Here is a 22,465-nt window from a genome sequence, read left to right as displayed (position 1 = left end):
CAAGAAAGAAATATCTAACTTAATGGCTGAACAATAGAACGAGCAACTTTAAAAAGAGCTCATTCCTTTTCATACAGTGCATATCTGTGATGCCAGTGTATGTCATTGTTCTAGAGGCACTGGGGAACCACACAGTAGACAAGGCCCCAGCCCCTGTGGAGCGTTCAATTTAGTGATAGACAACTCAACAGCAACAAAAAGCGAGACAGTTTCAGCTCCTGATAAGTGCCATGAAAGGGGGAAATGGCATGATATGATAGTGATTGCCTGGGGACAGGGAGGCCACTTTAGATTGAGTGGTCCTTCAAGACAGGCTGCTCTGGGGAGGTGACATTTGAGCTTTGATCTGAAGGTTGAAAAGGAATCAGAATTCAAAACTCCAAAAGAAGAGTTCTAGGCAGAGGGACCAGCAAGAGCAGATCTCCTGAGGCAGGGGTAAACTTGGTGTGTTCAATGAACAGAAGGGAGGCCAGAAAAGAGTGAGGGAGAAAGTGGTACAAGATGAAGATGAGGAAGCAGTTCCCTGAGTTTAGATTCCAGGAGTTGGATCTCTGGTCATTAAGTACATCTCTTAGGGGACAGAACTTCTTCCTCCAGAAGGTTAGGACAAGGATGCAGAATGGATTTGGTGCAGCCTATGAGCCCTTTGGGTGAAACAATTCATGTCTGACTTCCGACACTGGTTCTGTAGCATCATCAGAGTTTTCAAAGGTTGTCATAGTTTGTTCCTCTTCAGAATGTCCATAGAGATAACAGGAGCTCTGGCTTCTCCCTCAGCTCTGGCAGGACCCAAACAAACTTACTTTGTTTTTGTAGAAAGAGGGAAAGTGGGTCAGGCTGTGTTGGCATTTCAGGCATGGAGTCCTGGTTCTATTGCAGGCCCTGGTCTCCATGGAAATGAAAAATAGTGTTTGTCATGCCTGTTCCTGGATTGAATTCTAAACTCTGGGCTGAACAGAAGCTGCAGGAAAGCCGGGGATGGGGGAGTGGGATGGATGGAGGCTCCAGCCATTGTGATGAGGGATCTCTTCTCTTTGGCCGAGTAGGAAAGGCCAACAGCCTTTGCCCAGTCTCCAGCCCTCTCTCTACCCATCACCTCTCTGGACTGAGAACACCAGTGGAAGGGTAACTAAAGTCCTGCCTTTCTTAGCTTCGCCAAGGACTGTCCATGGACCTTGCCCTTATGTTAATTGTTGGTTAATAAATTCATCAGCAACTGAAGTCACTGCTAGGACTTGCTCCCACAACAAGGAATTCCTTCCAGGCTTAAGGAGATCCCTAATGAGAATGTATCTAGGTATTAAATTAGTCAGCTCGCGACAAACGTTTTGGATGGGCTCTGCCACCTTTCCTTCCCCTTGTAAGATTAAAAAATTTTTTTTTTTAGCTTTCCGTAAGTACTTGAACAAGATAGGGAAGGAGGGTTGGGTGAGTGGAACTTGTGGGCCATAGGAAGTGCCCTGAATTATCTACTCGATATCTATAGAGATGGGGACCAGTGGGGGACAGAGTGCAGAGAGAGGACAGGGCCTGGGCCAGTGTGGACCCTGTGAGCCAATGTTTGGATGACCAGTGGCTAGTTAGTGAGTCTGGACCACTGTCAGGCTTCCGTTTGTAAGGTTCCTCTGCCAGTGGTCTGACCTGGCGACAGTTTAGTTCCACCTTCTTGGTTCCAAAGTTCAGGCAGAACCTGTCCATGAACACCTTGTATACTTCACCCAAAGGCCCAACCTGGAAAGCCCCCAGGGAATTTCAGCAAGTTACCCACATAGAGGAGAGGGAACAAGATGTTCATCCCTGTCAGAATCTTGCTGTTGCAGCGGTTGAGGGAGGCCCATTCTGTGTCAGGCTGTGCGGTTGGCATTGTACGAACTGTGATAGGAAAGAAAGGCATTATCCCGGGAGCCCTCTCCTGTCCGGCCCCTTGCTGAAATGCAACATGCTGCTATATCCAGGACAAGTGTGGCGTGCTGGGACCAGGCTGTGACTCAGCTGTAGCACAAGTTGGGAAGAGAACCTTTACGCCATTAAAAACAACCACCATAACAAAAAGGCATCTCTCCTAGAAGCTGTCTGGCCCCTTTCTTCAACCAGGAAACCACAGTGTGACACAAGAGCCACAGTTGGCTTTCTCCCTTAGAGAAGGAACTGGACTCCATGGCAGAGTTGTTGGCAGGTTTAGATTCCAAGTGATAGGCCCACAGAGAGGGGGTTCCTTACATGGTCACGGGGAGCTCCTCTTAGGGGCAAACAAGGTACATTTCTCATCCTTTCAAACCTTCACCCCTTTCCAGGGTCCTAAGAAGTGTGGGTGAAAAAGCCCCTGAGACTTGCACTGTTGAGCACCATGGGTCTGGGTGGTGAGGTGTCCAGCTGTTTGTTAACCCCATGGTGGACAGTCGTGTCATTTCTTTGGGCCTGTGCTTCTCACATAACAGTGAGAGGACTGAAGTGCATGAGCCCTTCCTTCTCTTTCTCTGCACCGGTCATCCCGTGGGGACCTGAGACTGTAGTTTTATTTTCATGGATAAAGGGAGCCAAGACCAGAGCTCCAGACGTTATGATAAGGAGTGAGGCAAGCCTGGGAAGATTTTTTTCCAAGTGACTTGGTATTTTGCTCTCTAAGGAAGGTCCAAGGGGAATTTGGGGCCCTGCTGGGATTTGTGATTTGGCACCCTTCCCCCCGCCCTGCCCCCAAAGTTCTGGTTGGGTCTGCCCTTCCTAGGTACCGTGCTGTGGTTTTGAGGGTACAGAGACACTGTTAAGTGACAAGCAGGAATACATAGAGGAATTGAAACCCAACCATCTTCAGAGAGTCCCAGTAAACTCTGACTTTGGAACCAGTTTAGGTGGACAGACCTAATAGAGGCATTTGCAGGCAGCATGTAAATTTCATGCAAATGATATGCAAATACACCTGTGGTCTTCTCTCTCAGACACTTGAGCATGTGCTATGGGAAAGTTCACAGTGGAGCTGGCTCATTTGCATGGATATTTGCAGTGCTATTTTAAAGAACTGAGGAGGATTATTGATGAAACTTCAGAATTGGTACAGGGATGGGAGGTATGTAGCTGGATAACAGAATAATTGTCTGTTAGGAATTAGGCACCACTAGATATCAGCATCCGTTTTAACCAGATGCTACTAAAGGGAAGGAGGGATGAGGTGCTTGTAATATGGCTGTGGGCTTGGGCTCTAATGATATTTGTTGGGCACCTATACCTAAAGAAGACAACATTGTCCTCTTGGGTGCTGAGCCGTAGCCTTACCTTGAGAACCACATCCTCATGCCCACTCCCCGTCAACGTGACTCCCGCTTCTTCTGCATTGGCGGTTCTTATGACAAGCTCGCTGATTTACTGTCTCAGCGAGTCCACCCGCCAGGTAGACAGTGAGCAGCTGATACACTCAGAAAGTTGTAAGCAGGTTTCTGTTATCTGGGGCAGGTATGTCACTTATCCCTTGATACTTATAAGATAGTCCTTGGGAGCAGTGGTTCTCAAATTTTAGAGTGCATCAGAATCACCTATGGTGCTTGTGTAAAATGCAGATTCGTTAGACCGTCTGCTGGAAATTTTCATTTACTGAGTGGGGGTGGGGCTGGGATTCTGCACTTGAAGGCACCCCACCAGGTGGGGTGGATCTGGTCCCCACTGTAGAAAGTAGTGCTTGGGAGCATTTAAAGCATGTCCATATAGCCCTCTGAGAAAGAGGGCAGGGATATTTATTCCACATTTTACAGAGGGGAACAAAAGCCTTCTTAATAATAATAGCAGGGAATAGCATTTATTATGTATCAGGCACTGCACTACGTATTTTACTTCTGTTATTTCATCTAACACAACAGTCCTGTGAGATAGGTATTAGCGTCTCTCATTTGTCCGATGATAAAAATGAGACTTAGAGGCCGGGGTCACATAGCGAGTGGCAGAGCTGGGATTCAACCCTGAGCCTGCTGACACCACAGACTGGAAGATTAATCCTGACCCTGTGGGGCCCAAGCAGGCCCTCAGTAAACAAGTGCATCATTTGAAATGGGCTTTCTGAATTTCTAATTAAACGCTCTTCCTTTAGGTTCGGGTGTCCTGGAATGTATGAGACAGTCTTAACAATGTTACCGGCATCCTGGCACTGAAACGATACAGCTGCACATTTGATCGTCCAGGTCGTGGCAGGGCTGGGCTTAGAGGAAACAATAACGTGGACAGGAAGCGTCCAGGTTGGGGGAGGAGGGGTGGAAATGTGATTGGCAATGAGCCCACTGTGGCGAGAAAGAGGGAAAGGAGCTGTGTCAATCTGAGTGGGTGGAGGCACAGGGGTGCATGGTGACAGTACTTATTTTGCAATCTCTAGGGCAGAAATTATTGATTTCTCTGAAGGCCAACAAGTTAACTCAAATGAGGAATGCTGGAATACCAGCTAACTATTCTGCTCTGCTCAGCGTTCTAAAAAATGTTTGGGTGGCTGATGAGGGATCTAGTTTGCTGACAAAATCTACCAGTGCCCGCAGGACTACACCAGGTATGAGGATGGGAAAAACAGGCCAAGCAAAATAATGTAGTGGTTCCTGTGTCTCCAGTGTGGGTGGGAGATGCTACAAAGAGAGACACTGCAGAAAGCCCAAAGAGCCTTTGTCCTCTTTCTGTATCCCTGTTTCTCAAGGACTTCAGCTAGATCTAACTGTAGGAAGTAGGATCAAACTGTAGCATGAGGTATTGTGGCCAGACTTAGGGAAGCACTGTTTGTTAGCAACGTAACCAGGAGAAGAGTGAAATAGTCTTTACTGGAATTCTTAAAAATAGGAGAGATGGGAAATGAGTGAATGACCTCTGGGCCCCCCTGCAATTGGTTAAAGGTGGCTGGTGGGGGTCTTAGTGGACCTGTTATTGAGGAGAGTTGATGACGACGAAATCTCTTAAGCATTAGCTTAATTATGTTATGCTTCAATAACACGTAATTTCTTGTAATGCTGTGTGTATTCCATGCTGTTTTAGGCCTTAACACCTTTGTTCATACTGGATTTTTCTTTGTTTTGTTTTTTTCGGGAACATTCTCTTCCCACCTGCTACCATGCCCTTCCTGCTAATTCTAATACATTTTTCAGAACCCAACTCAAGTCTCAAGTGCCATCTCCTCAAGGAAGCCTGTCTTGCTCTCTCAAGCCTGGCTAAGATTCCTTCGCTCTCTCCTTTCACGCCACTCACTGCTTTATAATAAAATGAGAGGAATGCATGTCCAGCTCTTCCTGACCACAGTGTCCCAAACACAAGGATCCTTTCTTACTCAGCAGTGTGAACGCGAGTGCCTAGCACTATGCCAGGTGCTCAGTAAATGTGGAACGGAAGATCAGATGTGAAGTCATATCACCTTGGCCAGTCACTTAACCTCCCTATTTCTCAGGGTTCTTATATGTGAAGTTACGAGTTGGATGCATTACTTCTCAACTCTGGAAGGGGGTCTAATAGCCCCTCCACTACCAGTCTTCCTTCCCTTTCTATAGCAAATCTAAGGCCATTTTTAGCTTTAAAATTCCAAGATCTGAAATATAATGCAATGAGCTATTATTAATAATGGTGACAGGACCAGATTAATGACACATCATAGAGTTTGTTTGAAAGACACAACAGTATAGGTTATGAGATACATAGGAGTTGGTTTTATTTGCTCAGCAGGACATCTAAATCTATAGGATAATGGGGTGCCCATTAAAAGAGTTTTAGGAATCGAGCCAGTCTAGTAGCGATTTTGCCAAGTTAGAACTATAGCTCCAAACATCTCTTCCTGTGTAGTGAAGGATTGGAGTGGGGGGGAGCGTGGGGTGGGGGAAGGGGGGTACTTGAGCTTAGTCTTGAAGTGTGAGTGTTGGTTGAGTGACTGGTGGGGGGAATGGCATTTCAGAGCAAGAAAGACTGATGAGATGTGGGGGAGTGAGAGAGCATGGCTCGAGGGTCTGTAAACAGGCCCTGATGGCTGAGGCGGAGGATGTGCTGGGAGGAGGAGCCAAAGAGGGGTCCTTCAGAGGGAGTTTGGAGTAAGATAATGGGTAAGAAGTCAGAACTTATGTGCCATGGTTTGGGGTTCAGACTTTATTCTAAGGGGACAGGAAACCATAGAGGGCTTTAACCAGGCAAGAGAATGGTCAAAAATGGCAAGTTTACTTTTTAGAAAGTTCATATTGCTGGCAAAATAAGAGAATGGCTTGAAGACTGGAGTCAGGAAATTGATTCCTTCTTTCTTTCCATCCACCTAGCTACCCAGCCATCCTTATATTCCTCCACCTTTCCATCTATTCACCCAGCAAACAAACATTATTGAATGCTTGGTTCTGAGAAGAAGCTCTCAATCAGATACGCCTACATTTCAAATCCTGCCCTGCCACTTACCCAGCTGTGTGACTTTGGGCGAATTAATCTGTCAATAATTCAATTTCACCTGAAAAATAAGACTAATAATAATGTCCATTAATACTTCATAGGTTGGTTGGGAAGATTAAATGAGATAATGCTTAATAAATGCTTGGCCCCGTGCCGGTAACTCATAAACATTCATAAGCCTTTAGCTATTTTTATTAATATTAACAGATTTGAGGTACGGATTTGGGAGCTGTCATGGTACTGGGATTGTTAAAGCCATGGATATGAAGACCTTCACTAGAATGAGATTCAGTTCAGCAGACATTTACTGAGCATGTACTAGTTACACAGTGTCATGTTGGGCAATGTGGGAGGTGTGAAGGTGTGTGCCCCCAGGAGTGTGTCGTTCTTAATTTTAATACCAGGCCAGGTGTGTTAAATGCTTTAGTCAGCTCAGTGGTAGAGATTTAGAACAGCTTTTTGGAGAAGGTGGAGATTGAGAAGGGTCTTAAAGGATGAGCAGGACTCCAGCAGGTAGATATGGAGGAGCACTCTTCATGCACAAGTAGTCAGGAGGCAAGAGAAGGAGACTGCGCATTAAGAAAGCCGAGGGAAGAGCAGTCGGACTAGAATAGGGGAACTCTTTAAGATTAGAATATAAGGAGAAAGTATTGAAACGTAGATGTGTCAAATTATTTTCAATAGAGAACTTTGAATTCCATTCTGAGGATTTTGAACTTTATGTGAATGTTAGTAGGGGGCAGATAGATAATATCAGGCTTGTAATTAGAAAGATTTAATGACAAAGGTGTGAATAAGTACGGAAGAGGAAAAGGAGATGGAGGCTTTTGGAAGAATCTGGGCAAGAGGCATTGAGAAGCTGATCTAGGGCCTGATGATGGAAAGGAAGGATGGGCTAAGGAGCTTTACAGAAATGGAATTGATGGGATTCAGTGACTCACTTTTTGTGGGGTGAGATGAAGAGATGTCTTTGCAGCCTGAGAGACTAGGAAATGATAATGCCGTTGAGAATGGGCAGTAGTGGGAGGAGGTTTGGGAGGAAAGACAGCAAGCTTGGTTTTGAATCTGAGGTGCTCCTGAGACATCTGTTTGTAGGAAATGTCCACTTGGCAGCAGATTGTTGGGCTGAAGCTAGAAAATGTGATCAGGGCCAGGAGCAGATAGAGGAGTCTTCTGCTTTGAGGCGGAGTTGAAGTCACAGAAAGCACGAGGTGGCTTGGGTGGTGGAGGACTCACCTTTGGGGAAGGAGTAAATTTCTGGCAGAGTAGCAAGAGAGGGGCCAGTGGCCAAGGCAGGAAGAGGAATAGAACAGAGAGGTGTGTGTCATCAGGGAGAGGAGGGGAGATTTCAAGAATCAGATGACCAGCAGCCTTCTAAGCACAGAGTTTAGAGTGGCAAATGACAATATAAGTTTTTTATTGACAGTTATTGTTAGTATCGTAAGTGTTGAAAGCAGAATTTTAGGTATCCTTGGGTGGCATAGGTAGGGTCGGCTGCTGCGGGGCCACTCGGCGATGAGGAAATCCATGGACATTTCTGTCACTGAGTGAGATTCATGTGGTTTTGGATAGTTGGTTAGAATCTTTTGCCCGCCCCTTGCTTGAATCCCTCCTCAACAGCCAGTTATCAGCAGGGACTCAGAGTTTGAGGAAAGATAAAGGGCTCTCTTTTCCATTCCTAAGTCTGGAATCACCCTGTGTGGAGATGTCCCTTATCTGAGGACAGACCAGAGCCGAGCTGTGGGCTCATCGTGTCTGAGATGGGCATGTGCTAGGTGTCGTCCACACTCGAGCACTTCCCTCAGCAAATTAGTTGAGGTTGGGGTAGAGCTCCTGGCTGTTCTTCTAGCAAAGGAATCCCAGAAGACAGTTTAAACCTTGGAGTACTTGGCTGTGGGTTGAAATTGGCTGGTGAGAAAGGAGGCTACCTCAGAAAGGTGAGCACCTGAGCCTGCCCTTCAGGAGCTTCCCAAGGCTCCCCCCCGACCCCCCAGGACGTGTCTGAGGATCTGCTTGCCACCATCCTAAGGCTCCGCTTTTCCAACTGAGGAAAAGGAACATAACTTCCTTTCTCCAGGGTTTGTACTAGTGAATGAGTTTAGAGAGTCAGGGGATAAGGATGTTGGGGATGAGGTGAGAACTTGAAGAGCCTCTTTTTCTAAATCACAGTTATTTTTAGTATTATAAGTGAGTTTCTAAATTTAAATTCTGTTTTGGGGTAAAGCAAAACATTGGGCCTTATGTGTCTCCATACATCCTCTGGTCATTTTTGTCTTCCTTTCCTCTGGTCACCTTTGTTTCCTTCTCTCCATCAGTTTCCTTCGAAAAGTTAGAGCACCGCCCGCACCCCTCTCTGCCCCGCTCCCCGCACCTCCTGGTTTGGGCTTTTGGCCTTCTTTCCCTTTCTCTCTGCTGAAGGTCCGCAGGTGGAAGGTTCTGCTGAAAGGGGCATGGTTTTCATTGCAAATGGGTCCAGTGGGACATCTGAGGTTGCAGCTGGATCTTCACGCAAATGACAGTGTTCCTGACCCTGCACTCCACTTGCTTAGGGCAGGCTGGGATGACCTGGCCCTGACTGCCTCAGATCCGGGCTGTTCCCAAAGCCGGAACCTGCGCTCTGACTGCTGAGTGGCTGAGAGGGACCCTCGGCTTTTCGCCCTCTCCCCTTGTGCTTCTTTGCCTTTCCAGTTTCACACTAGCTTTCCTTCCCTTTTCTCCTCTTTTCTACTTGACCTTTTCCTTTTTCCATCGCTTGCCAACACCTGTTAGAACTTAACTGCACTTAATTTTCCTCTCCTCTTTCTTCTTCTCTTCTCCTTCTATTCCTTTAAGAACACAAACTAAATATCCAATAGTAAGTCTTTATACAGCTTATAAGCCTTGGTGTAAGTGAATTTGGTTCTGTGCGATGTACAAGTGTACCTCTTGGAAATGAATCTGGGGGTGGGTTATGGAATGTGAGAACTTGTGTATTCATCTTTGCCCTGGGCAGGGGAAGCAAGAACCAATATGGCTTACAAGGAGATAGTATGGTGCCAGTGAGTTACAAGTCAGAAGACCTGAATTTTGTTTCTGAGCCCTCTGTGGTCAGAGGACACTTAGCTTCTCTTTGCCATACGTTGATCTTCATTTTTAAAATAGGGATTATGGTACTTGTCAGTGCTACCTCGGGGGAATGATTTAAGAACCCAGTGAAATAACATGTATGTGGATGCTTTGAAAAGTAGGATTATTATTGTTATTTTTATGGACAAATATCTCCAAAAAAATGTAGAACCTGGATTTGCAGCACATATAAAATGAGCTGATAGTATTGGATGATCTCTAATGAGTCTTTCAGCTCTTAAATTCTGTTTTTCTTAGATAGTTCTTGACATATAATAGTGGCTCTCACAGTATTTGGATGGATGGACGGACGGATGGTCGGATGAATGGATGGACAGACGGATGGTCGGATGAACGGATGGACAGATGAATATCTAAATGTCTAATTGCCCTCCTTACCCCTTCCTTGTCCTATTGCCATTTCACATTGGCACCACCGCCCTCTCCTGGCCAGCAGCAGTATTACAGGGCAGTAAGTCATTAGCTGGGCCCGTTTCTCCCTAGCTCCTAGCCCCTAACCCTGGCTCCCTGAGCTCGCTCCTTGGGACCCGTCTTTGGCCTTCAATCACTGACTGCCTGTTTTTCCTCCTCCTCCCCTTTCCCCACTCCCTCTCTCCATCTGCCCCTGCAGCACTGCCAGTAACTCAAACCGCAGCACGCCGGCCTGCTCCCCCATCCTCCGGAAGCGGTCTCGCTCGCCAACCCCACAGAACCCGGACGGAGACGCCATGGTGGAGAAGGGCTCAGATCACTCGTCGGACAAGTCCCCGTCCACACCGGAGCAGGGTGTGCAGCGCAGCTGCTCCTCCCAGTCCGGCCGGAGTGGGGGCAAAAATTCCAAGGTGAGCTGGACCGCCCGGAGACTCTGTGCCTCCTTGTTAGCTGGCTGCAGGGAGGCTGGCATTGGGGCGACGGTGAGATAGGGAACCCCCTCCTCCAGGGACCTGGTGTGATTGACTAGCCTAGTGTCCCAGAGGTAGTGGTTACTCAGTGAGGCGTGGGTGGGGCAGGAAGGGGAGACCCTAGTTACACTTTACCTTCTCAGCGAAGCACTCACTGGGGGCCCTGGCGCTAGGATGATTCCACTACAACTGTTATCTCCCTTTAGGAGCTCGGGAGCATCTGTCACAGACCTCATGATTTGGAGGAGGGGTGCTCTGGGGATCAGGAGGAGTCATCTGTTTAGCCCTGCTTCCTTTTTCAAATTTGGGGTAGAAGGGCGCATTACTGGGGACAACTCTAGTGCCAGGAAGAGAGTCCTCAGGGAATGTTGCAGAATGCTGTTTTTAACCTCTGCCCTGACCATCACCCTGCCTTGCCTTCGGTACTAACCCCTGTGTACTCATCTGGCCAAGAGGACGGTGACAAGGCGTCTCCATCGCTCCCACATGTGTCAGCATCACCACCTGAGCACTGGGGCCTTTGCCTCAGGATAGGCATAAACCACACCCCAGGGTCCAGGCTAGTTATGGTTCCCCAGAGATTTTCTTCTCCCAGCCCCAGTCCTTTGGGAAGCAGGAGATGTCTTTACCTAGATGCTCCTTCAAAAAGCTGCTCTTCCCTGCCGGACTCAGGCCCTGGGGAGCAGGAGGGGATGGGACCCCTGGGAGGCATGGGAGCTGGCTTCCCACCTGAACTTGTCTTTTGATTTCTTGTTCTTCCTCTTCTTCCCCGCCATTCCCAAATACCTTCTTTGCATGCATGGTCTTAGTCTCACAAGCGCCTCTCAAAAGTAAGCCATCTTTTGTCTCTGTCTTGGTCTCCCCTCTGGTGTTGAATTGTCTGTAGTGCACCGCACCCTCCCTTGCCCCTGCCCATTTTGGCCCATGTGTCTTGCTTGGTCCCTTTCCCAGAAGGGCCGGCCCCACTGCCCCTGGCAGGCTGGCTTGAAGTCACTGAGGGACCATTCCCACTGCACCTGAAGTCGGAGAACAGACCCAACCCCCTTCCACCCCGTATCCCTGCCTGCTCCCCAAACACTGCCTCGGGCTGGGAATCTCTTCCCTCCTTACATGGTGCCATCTAGAAGCAGAGTCCTGCCAGGGCTTAGTTTCATTTCTTTGGGGAAGGGAGGCCCCAGTGGATTGGGCTGCAGGGCCTGATACCCCCTTGTACCTGCCTTGGTGGGTGATTCCGATTCCCCGGGCAAATTGATTGAGGGTCACGAGTTTCTGTAGGTGAGTTCCCTGGTGTGGTAGAGTGACCTCAGGACTCCAGCGGGCCTGTTCCTTCCCTCTGCCTGCCCGCTGAGAGCCGCTCAGCCTGAGCACGCCTTCTGCTGCCGCCCACCGCCTGGCCCAGGGCTCGTGGTCTTCTTAGGATCCTGGATTGTGAGCAGAGGGCATGGTGCCAGCACCTGGAGGTTGGTGGATGTTAACAGGAGCCCCCACCAGGCCCTGCAGAGATGGGACCAGGTCAGGGAGGCTGTGCCAGAGTCGGCCTGGGGCCCCAGGATTTCAGAGGCCTGAGGAGAACTTGGAGGGAGCGGAGGGTGAGCAATAGGTATTTTAGAACACACAGCGGGGCTCAGGAAGTAATACACAGGAGGAGGGGGTGGATGTAGCTTGAAGAGGAGAAAGCTGAGGGATGACTTAATAATAGTCTCAAGCCTCTGTAAGTGTTTCGAGGAGGAGGAGGGCGAACAGCTGTTCTCTTTCCTGAGGGAAGAACAAGAGGCTTGAGGGCTAATCCTGCAGTCTGTGACCTTCAGGCTAAAAGCACACCTTGGCTCTGAGGATTTTAAATGACTTGTGGGCCGTGGGCAGGGGAGGAGGCACTCTGCCCGGAGTGAGGGAGCCGCAGGAACTTTCTGTGAGTTAGGTGTCTTGGCAGGTGCAGGCGCGTCTGGGGACAGGGTTTTGAGATGACCTCTGTCAGCTGCTCCTGAGCCCCTCACACCTCTGGCTGGGGAGAGGGCAGGTATTGCTGGACACGGGCACCAGGTGACTTCTTCCCTCTGCTTCTGCCCACAGTCTTTGCACACTTTTCCATCCTGAGGTGAAGCTGTGGGCTTCCTCACCCTCATACCCCTGTGCCCAGCAAGGCACTCAGTGAGCAGAGCCATACCTATTTATGGTCGTTGCTCACCACTTAGAGTGCCTCTCTGTCAGGTGGTGGGTTGAGGTGAGTACCCAGTACTGAAGATTTTTAAAATCTCCTAAATGGTAGGTTTTCTTTGGGAAATGAGTGTGAAGACAGGTTTCCGGCCACAGGCAGCATACAGTTTAGGAAGGAAGATCAGAAACGTGCCCAGATCATCCACAAACCCAGCCTGACTTAGACCCATGTGCTAGTTGCGGATGTTACGTGAAGTCAGAGGCAGGACATGTCTCAGGGAGCAGGTGCTCGGAGCCAGGCTGGAACTCTGAGCGGGCTTTCAGAGAGGCAAAAATGAGGCATTATGAAGGGACCAAGAGTTGAGCATGAGTTGAGTTAATCTTGGCCTCCTCTCATAAGAAGGCAGAGAGGGAGGTGATGGAAGGAGTCTGGGTTTTCTTTCCCTTTGAAAAGCTTGGGTGAGGCAGTGCCTGTCCCCAGCAGACATACTCTCTGAGTTCCCTGGCCTTGGATAGCCGCCTACCCTCCCCCTCCATTCTCTCACTGGCCATGACCATCACCCCCAAAACCACCATCGTCTAATGCAGGTAAAATAGGACTGACCTCTGTGGGGAGGGGCACCCTACCACCCCGAGTGGAAGTGGTAGCCGCCCTGGTCCATCTGGGACATGCGTGGGTGGGACACACAGACTTCAGAAAAGGAACGTGAGAGCCAGTGTAGGAATTAGGTTCTACACAGGTCAGGGCCTGGAGCAGAGTGAAGAAAGCTTCAGGGGTGAGGCCAAGAGAGGAGGAGGGTCCCCTGTCTCCCATCCCCCTCATAAAGGAGACGACCTCATACTCTTTTCAGGCAGGCCGCAGAGTGCTTCCACTTCTCCCAGGAGCCAGGCCTCACTCACAGGTCTGTCTTCCCTCCTCTGGGCCTCCTTTTCCTCCTGTGTTGATATGTAGGGGAGAGACTGGGTGATCAGCAGGGTCCCTCTCCTGTGGATCTGTCACTGTACTGCTGAGGCTGACCCTTGCTAGGTGCAGCCCTCCCAGAGCTGGGAACTAGAGACATCAAGACTTATTTCCACTTCCCAGGACCCCTTGAGTGTGTGCCACCACCCTGCTTCCGCCCTGCAGTGATGGCTTTTGGCCACCAGAGGGAGCCAGTGGCCGTTTCCTGCTGCCACCAGCCCCTGAACTAGGATGGGTGGCCGGGCGGTGCCCAGGAGCCGGGCAAGTCCTTGGCTTGGCCCCGCATCGTGCCTCCCGTGCTGGTTGTGCGGAGTCACCCCGTCTCTGTGGCTCTGTCACACCTTTGCCCCTTTGACTTTTCCCCTGTTTTTCAATCCTAATTTTTGTGGTTTTTCTTTCCAGTATGACAGACTTAACCTGATCAAAGTAAGAAGTTGTTTTTTCCTCCTAACGTCTGCTAAATGTAGAGCTCCTCTCATCCCCTCCTCTGCCCCCCACCCCCCATCTTCCAGACTGCCGGAGCCTGTGCACAGGGGAGATGTTTTGAGGGACGTGGGTCTGCTTCCAGGGGCCTTGCAATCCTTCAGGCTCTTCTCTTCAGGCCTCTTCTAGGAAACATCTCTCTGTGTCCTGTCCTCAACAGCTCTGTTTTTGGGTACTTCTCCTGACTCCCTCCTCCCCTTTTAACCAAGCCCATTTATCACCTGCCAGAAGAGCCTTCACCCCTGCTCCCTAGTTCTGTTCTTTCCATGCCTCTATCCCTCTCTGCACGAGAGGGGCGTTTCAGTGACCGTGAGCGCAGGCAGCCCCACAAGCGTGCCCTCCCTGTCAGGCAACCCCTTCAGGACTCAGTTCTGGGAGAGCAGAGCCACAAGGATCCAATTTGCCTCTGAGAGGCTGCTCAGAGTTCAGGGACTCGTGCCCACAGTGAGTGTCCTCGGGCTACTGTGGATTTCGCTGGAGAGGTAGGGGCCCATTTTTCCCAGTGGCACCCTCAGTGGTGACAGATAAGAAGCTGCCCAGAGATGGCTGGTTACGGGTATAGTCTCATGCCGAGGGACAAGACAAAGTCCTTGCTCTGGATGGTTATTTCACATTTCTTTCGAGTACTTGAGAGCCCATATTCTTATCCCCCTTGAAAAAAGAGCAAGTATTACACACAAAGGTAGCACACAGCTAGTTGCAGACGGGACACGGGTTTCCTGGTTGAGGCTCTTTGTCACTTTGAAGCTCTTTGTTCCAAACAGATTCAGAAGAGACAGGCATCTGTGTGGCAGGATGTGAAAAGAGAAAATCTACTTCTGCTGCTTACCTGAGGTGGGAGGGAGAGTACTGTGCAGGCGAAATCATGAAGGATCCCGGGTGCTCCCACCCAGCCGCGTTCCTGTTGCCCCCTTTCCTCCTAGGGTCTTTCATGAAGGCCAGGACAATGGCGTGAGGAGCTAGGGGCTGGGTGACAGACACTCTTCTCATCTGTGAAGCAGATGTCTGATGACCTGGCTTTGGTTTGACGAAATGCTGGCGGCTCCCAGAGCGTGGCTTTCCACTACTGGGACGTGTATGCTAATGAATATCTGAGCAGCCTCATGCCCTATGATCTCAGAGTCAGGACCCAGGAATTAAGATGTCCCAAAGGGGCAGATAAAGTCAGATGCAGCCTCCTTGCCCCATCCATTCTTCTCCAGATCGGGTAACCTTAGCTGAAATGCTTTGAGGCCAATTTTCAGTTCCAGGTCCGGGATTCCCATGTGGCGATAGCTCCCTCAGCGATGAAACTGCTGCTTTTGAATATTTGGATTTGGTCCCTTTACCTGCTAAGACCTCTGGATTGAAGGAGAAGACGAGGCTCTGGTGGGAATACATGACTTCCAGATGGGCCATGGTGACAGCCTTTGTTGGGAAATGCCATGGAGAGCATCTTGCAGAGGGGCATTGAGAGCCTGCCTTGCCATCCCCACCTCTGGCCGTATTCTGGCCAGTGAGATGGGGTGTGAGGATGAATCACAACCACGGGAGGCAGCATTGCCCATGCCTACCCCAGCTCTGCTGACACACTTCCCCTTCAGAGTGAAGGTTGAAGATCTCTATAGAGTTCTTCTGGTGGGATGGGAGAGCTGGCGAGGGGAGGGGGGATCACGTGACCACGCTGTCATCACCGCAGCACACTCACCTGCCCTCCACCCCGCCAGACACGTGCACAGCAGACATCCTGAGACAGTGGCTGCCCTCTTCCCTGATGACTCGGGGCCTCTTATGTCCAGGTGGAGGGGATAAAGGTTGCTGATTGTGCCCAGTATCCACACCTCTGTGTATAGTTAAGATGTTGACCTGCAGGCAAAGTTTCCCTCTACTCAGTGATTCTCCTCCTGAGTTACACCCTTGGCAAGCTTTTAAAAATGAAAATCCCCCAGCCCCAATCTAAGCCTGATGGATCAGCACCTCAAGGGATGGCGCCTAGGCAAGTGTGTGTGTGTGTGTGTGTGTGTGTGTGTGTGTGTATGTGTGTGTATGTGTATATGTATGTGTATCTATTCCTATCTGCCTGTCTGTTTGTCTGTCTTCCAAGTGGGATGTGCAGAAGGGACTCCTGGCCATAGAGATCACAGATAGACAAGGCACAATCTTAGCCATCCCTCTTCTTTCCCTGAAAAACTTCAGTTACTGTGAAGATGAGTAACCTTTGCTCAAGGCTAGGAATGGAGAGCACCTGAATTCTGGAGCTGGGGCGTAGTCTGGTTTTGTTGGTATTAAATTATGGCACCAGAAAGTTGAGAAGGACCATAGCAATTATGTGATTCAACCTTCCTCCCAGTGTAGAACCCCCAACCACTCCCCTGTCATTATCACTTAGGTGATCAGCCAGCTCTTGGGCAGAAGGAGGATTTTACTCATCTGCTCGATGGGAACACAGTTGGAGGAAGCTTCTAAGCAGTCCTTTTCCTTCCCATACTCCAAAGAGCCCCCTCCTGCCTTCTCCAGAGGGGCCGACTTGGAGCGGAAGGCTGGGTTGGCCACCATCTCTACTTTGCTTCTGGTCAGGGCCCATTTAGGGACTGGGTCTTGGATGCCTGCCGTGCATCCTTTACCCCCATCAGAAGAAGCTTGTGATGGGGCTCCGACTCCCTTCCAGCTGAGCTCTAGCGGGTGCTGCCGCTGCCTGCCTCCCCAGTCGCGGTGGGGCTTCCAGCATGGACTGCTCCCTGGGCCTCCTTTCTGGAGCTGTCTTGAGAAAGGAGGCCCCCTCCCGAGCAGCAACATGGGAAGCATTCAGCTGCATTTGGGTTCCTCCTCCCTGCCTGCCCTCTGCTGTCTGTGTATCCTTCCCTCTGGAGCCAGGAGTACCCTGGCCATTCCCAGCATCTCTTCCCTGACTAATTTTACTTTCTCTTTTATTTTGTCCTTTCAGAAAAGCCAGAGTTGGTATAATGTAAGTATCCTTGTTTCTCCTCTTGTTGGGTACCTGTGGAGCGGGTGGGGGCTGGAAGTGGTCAGGGGGACGCTGAGGTGTGGAGAATAGTTTGGTTCCCCCATGGGCTTGAGTAAATTGAGGCCTGGAAAGGTGGGCTCTTCCTCTGACCAGCCTCCTCCCTCAAAAACAGATACAGTGGTTATCTTTTGTAGCAGGCCAAGACTGCTGGTGAGGGAGGATTTGATTCAGAGAGACGAGGGAGGGATGGCCTGCCTTATGCTCCCCTAGACTCCTGGACCAGGCTCCTCCAACCCTCAGGGAAGAGACCAGTCAGGGAGGCATGCCTGGGCCAGACAGATTGCGGGACTGGGACAGCCCTGGGGCTTGAACTTAGGGCCAAAGTTTCCTTTCCTTAACCAAGACAGTTTGGGGGAAATGCAGCCAGAAAACTCTCCCCTCTTAGTAGAGAGGCTGTCCCATGTAATGGAATTTGACTTCTGCACCAAGGCATACCTCAGTGGCTCCAAGGGCATGCTCCTTCTAGAAGACATCCACTGCTCTGGGTCTGGTGAAGGTGTAGCCTGGGGTCGTCCAGAGGGTGGTTCAGCCAGCTGCTCCATACCCAGGAACCGTATTATGGAGTGAACAGTCCCTGCAGAGGCCACATCCTCGGTCACATAGACTGGGCCCCAAGATTTTGAACTTTTCCTCTGAAGAGCAGTTGTCTGAAGTTTCTCAGCTGGCCCCTACTCCTTGTGCTCCGCCCTCTGGGACTTGTCAGTGGAGAGACTGGTTGTTTGCAACCATGGCCTGGCCTCAGATCATCCTCTTTCCTTCTCTGAGTCTGCGTTCCCCGCACTTGACTGATTGATCTCGTGGATGCCATCTTTCCCCCTCTCCTAACACCAGGCTCTACCTCGGCAGGTTACATGGGCATGGGGAAGGTGTGGGGGAAGGTGGCTGTGAATGACAGAAGTTGGGAACACTCTGGGTAAGGGCAAGGCTTGGTTTAATGTAGGGACTTGGGTTGGAATCACTGGTGTATGTGTCTGGGGGTGTTTTCCTATAGAGCTCAGCGAGTCCCCCAAATCAAGCACATGTCAGTTAGCCCTGTGGCTCCCGCCCTCCTGCTGCTCAGCACACCTGCCTATCTCTGGACAGCTCAGAATTGATCAATCTACCCACCTTAGCCCGACCCAGCACAAACAAGGCTGAGGTTGGTGGGCTGTGCTGATGAGAGGGGAGTTGAGGGCTGAGGTGGCTTGCGTGGGGGAGAAGCTGGATTCCACCCCCTGATCCCCCACCCTGCCCCTTGGACCCCCCCCCCCATGGACTTCAGCTGGCCTCATGGCCTCCCCACGCTGCTTAGAGCTCACATCCTGGAGGAAAGAGAAGCTCCGTGTGTGTGGGAAAGAGGTGGGGGAGGGAGGGGTGCTGTGTGGGGACCTCGCATCCTTGCCTGATGGAACCTTCCACCCTTCTGAGCAGTGTTGCAAAACTAATGCCCCCAAAGGGGAACAGGAAACCCGTGGCCACAGACCTATGAGACAGTTAAAACTGCCAGATGTGGACGTGAAAAGTACCCATTTTTGCTGCTAGTCTCTGCCCTCTCCCTCTCATCTGCTGCTTCTCTTTGCTCTTTCTGTTCCGTCTCAACCTTTCCTTTTCTTTAGCTCTTCCCTACCCTTTCCTCCCTGACTCCCCCTTTTTTCTTTTCTCCACCTCCGTTTTGCCTCTCCTTTCTCTGATTTCCATCTCCTGGCTGGCTTTCTCTTTCTCTCTGATTCTAGCAGGATTTACTTTCTTTCTTCTCTGGTCTTTCTCCCATCTTTCACCTCTAATTTCTTCTCCCTCAGCCCCACATGTAAGAACTGGCCTCTGAGCGCTCAGCAGAATGACCAGCTAGAAATAGATGCTGCCTCTTGGCTGGAAGGGCCAGGTGCCACGTGGGCGACCAGAAGTCAGGGGTTCCGATGACAGATAAGGGAGAGACAGCAGAGGAGCCGGGCCTGGCCGGATACCTGCTTCCTGATGGACTGAGTCCACCTGCAGCTGGAGACATGCGGGAACAGTCAGCCCTCACTGACTCTGCAAGTCTCTGTGTAAAATCCTCCTCCAAAATACACTCGTTTGCCAGGCCGTTCCTGCCTCTCACCCTCGATTAATCCTAGGTTGCCTCCTTTCACCCTCCACCCCTCACCCCTGTTGAATTACAGAAACATTATTGATCACCCAGCAACAGATCATTAACTCACAGGGGCCAAGGGCACGAGGGACTCTGCTGAGCAGCGTTCAGTGATTCCCTCCTGACTCCCTGCTCCTGGACTCCTGCTCTCACACTGGGGCTTATTCTAGAAACTCAGCTGCACTAGACATCATGGGATCCATCCACAATGTCTTCCTGCTGCTCCCGCCGCCTCTACGCCCCGATTCAGGGTCCCCTGTGTCTGCCCTCCACGTCCTGGGTGCTGCCCTCTTCCTGGTCCTGCTAAACTTCCACTGTGGACATCCTGACCTGGTGCTGAGACAGGGAGCAGAATGGAACAGTGTGGAGGAGGGGGATAGAAATGGCAGGTGGACTTTGGGAGGAAGAGGCAGAAGCTGAGCAAATGGTAGGAAGCTGGGAGGTGACAACGGACCTCTAGCTGGCCTGACCTGCAGATGTCAGGAGCTGTGTCTAGTTTATCTTTCCATTGTTTCTTCATGTGTTGTCACATTCAGAGGGGAATCAGCAGCTGCCATAGTGGGTAGAGCCCTAGAGGGGCTGCCTTCAAGTAACACCAGGACCCCCTCCTCCAATTATAACTCTGCTCTCTTCCTGAGACTAGTGCCCTGGCTCTGGGCTCGCCCACTTCTGGGTGTCTGTAGAACAGCAAGATTCTGCCTGTTGCATACAGCAAGTGTCACCCCCATGCGTGCATGCTCTGATGGTACTAGTGTGCTTATCTGTGGGCAGGGGCCTGAGCATGGCTTTCCCTTAGGCACGACTGCCCTGGGTCAATCATGACGCTATGACCTGGGTGTTTTCCCAGAGCCACCTGAATCAATGCACACAGGTGTGGAGTGCCCCATGCTCCCCGTGCCTGTGCCCCTGGCTGGCTGGACACCCTGCTCCTGCAGTGCGCCGTGCATGTATCTATGCTCTCGTGTGCAGAGGCCCCATCAGGAAACTTCAGTTCAACCCCCTGCTCACCAGCATTGCCCCCAATAGTTCATCCGTGTGTTTTCAGGAGTCCCTTGCCCTGCCCTTTTGCTTTGACCTGGTTTTCTGTTCTCCCTGAGTCTGCTCCATCCTCCTACTTGCCTCTGTGTTGCCCTGAGTTGGTTAGACTCTGACCTTCGGGAAGGATACCCTGTCTCTCCTTCTCAGCTCTGCTGGCAGCCCTGTTTGTATTAAAGTCTCTCTCCTGACACTGGTGGTAGCTCTGTGTCTGTTCTGCTGCCTGAGGCTCTATCATTGCACTGGAAGTCCTTCAAATAGGTAAAGGCTTTGTAATCCCCAGCTCTGGGGACAGTTAGAAACGCCCTGGCCAGATTCAGGACAGCGAGGGTCAGCACAGAGTTGCTGACCGTCGTGAGAACATCTCAGGCCCACTGGAGCAATCTGGGGCTGATGTGAGGGGAAGCCCACCCAGCACCTCCCTGCCGGCTTCCCAGCCTCCTCCCTCACCTGCCCCTTCTGCATTGTGCTTTTACCTGTTTAGCCAAGGAGGAGGTGTCACCATGGTGACAGACCACCTGGGGCTAAAGAGTGCATCCCACGAAGGGAAGTGGCTGAACCCCAGGAACATTCAGGTCAAGAGTGGGGTTTGAAGGCCGGGCCATCTGCAACTGCCCTGAGTCCCCCCAGGCCTGATCTTACCCTTAACACCCCCCCTTGACCATCCCAATTTTATTCATCAAGGCCTCCAGCTTGGGAGGTGCAGCCCCAATAGATGTGAGATGGAGGGATAAGCAGAAACAGGGCTTTGGCTTCAGCAGGGAGCCAAGGGGAAAGTTGGGGGTGTGAGGGGTGCAGTCTGCCCCTCTAAGATGGCCCCTGCTGGGCGCAGCAGGCTTACATCTCGGATGAAGCAAATAGTCGTAGAAGTCTCCTCCCTGGAGCCTCAGGTGGGTAAGGTACTGTCCTCATCTGCCTCGCCTCCCTTTCCTGGGGTCAGTCATCTCCGTGGTAACCCAGGGAAGGAAATTTTTGAGATCAGCGGAGGGCAGCCCAGACCCTGGCAGCTGCCTAGACGTAGCACCCAGATTGCCTGAACCCCCCAGGTTAGGGATGCTGGCTTTCTGGCGGGGAGGAAGGGATGGTGCTGATCTTGTGGAATGACCAAGCAAGTCTGGCAGGTGTAAGACTGAGAGCCAGAGAGCAAAGCTTTGTAGGAATGGAGTTCAGATGTTAGGGGGACGGTGAAGGAAGCAGGAGTGCTGAAAGGGGAACTGCCGGTGACACCCTCAGGAGCCTGGTATCTTTCTCCAGGGACTGACTGCTTCCTCCAGTTGCGTCCATCTCCCCTCTGTTATTTACCCATTATCTTGAAGAGTCTTCCTGACCCCCATTCCCCTGACAACCATCCTTAACTTTCTCCAGAGTGGACCCATCTTTCCAGGGGAGACCCACTCCCACTCCTCTCTCCACCTTTCTGTGTTACCCCCATGCCCACCCCCGGCTCTCCTCTTTCTTTGCTCAATCAGCTCCCCCATCTCCACTCTCCCCTTATCCCACATCTGGCTCCTCTCGACACAGATTTGGTTGGAGGGCCAGAGTTTCCCTTGAGGGTCTTAATTGATTTCTTCCTAGGTGAGGCCAGTACTCCACCAAAGTCCATCTTTTTTCTCCTGGGCTCCTCTACCCCCTTCTCCCCCCTGCTGTGCCCAGGGAGGGGGTACCACTTGGTCCCAGCTCCCAGTGTTTGTCATAGAGTTAATGTTTAGCCCAAGGCCAATTCCCTCTCCTCAGGCTGGAAGCTACCTGCTGCCCTGCCCTGCCCAGCCCTTGTGAGGGGGTGTAGGAGATAAAGGCTGAGCACACCGAGACTCCTCTCTGGGGGTTATCTCTCTGGGTGTGTCCTGCCCCTGCCTCACCCGATTGCAGCCCAAGTGGTCATCCCTTCATCTGACCCAGCCAGACTCACATGTTTGCAGGGAATTACTCTAAGGATTCAGCCCTCACAGGTCTATGTACGGCCTAGATCTTGGGGTCTGGTGTGGCCCAGGAGAGAGGCATTCTGGTCTCCCTGGAAAATGGAATTGCTGAGTTCTGCTACCGCACTGCTGGGATAGGGCTGACACACTCAGGGCAGGGAGATGCTCACATGTGTGGTGGGGAGAGTGTTGGCAGGGACGGGGCACCCAGAAGCCATGCATATAGAGCTGAGGATCTGTGTGGGTGTGTGCACATGTAAACAGGAACAGTTTTGGAGGTGTATAAGGAATGAGGTCATTTGGTAAATAGTTTTTGAGCAGCTGACATTTAAAACACATCGTGCCAAGTGCTGTAGAAGATATAAAGGTATTTGAGGCGTAGATCCTTCCTGGAAAAGATGGTGGTCTGAGGGAGTCATG

At 51.0% G+C, this 22,465-nt stretch overlaps 1 protein-coding gene across 13 annotated transcripts in view; it reads left to right on the top strand.

Moving 5' to 3' along the window:
• Window positions 1-22,465, top strand: part of GRAMD1B (GRAM domain containing 1B) — a 234,389-nt gene that overhangs the window by 177,149 nt on the left and 34,775 nt on the right. For 12 of the 13 annotated variants that reach the window (XM_058544965.1, XM_058544963.1, XM_058544964.1 and 9 more), the window contains 2 exons: window positions 10,112-10,322; window positions 16,904-16,924. In XM_058544965.1, coding sequence (XP_058400948.1) covers window positions 10,112-10,322; window positions 16,904-16,924 — 232 coding nt within the window. The remainder of the gene's footprint in view (window positions 1-10,111; window positions 10,323-16,903; window positions 16,925-22,465) is intronic. The other variant, XM_058544966.1, reaches the window with a different exon arrangement.

Source organism: Diceros bicornis, chromosome 7, assembly GCF_020826845.1.
Source record: "Diceros bicornis minor isolate mBicDic1 chromosome 7, mDicBic1.mat.cur, whole genome shotgun sequence".
In the NCBI taxonomy this organism is placed as follows: Eukaryota; Metazoa; Chordata; class Mammalia; order Perissodactyla; family Rhinocerotidae; genus Diceros; species Diceros bicornis.
This window is presented reverse-complemented; position numbering and strand designations above follow the sequence as displayed.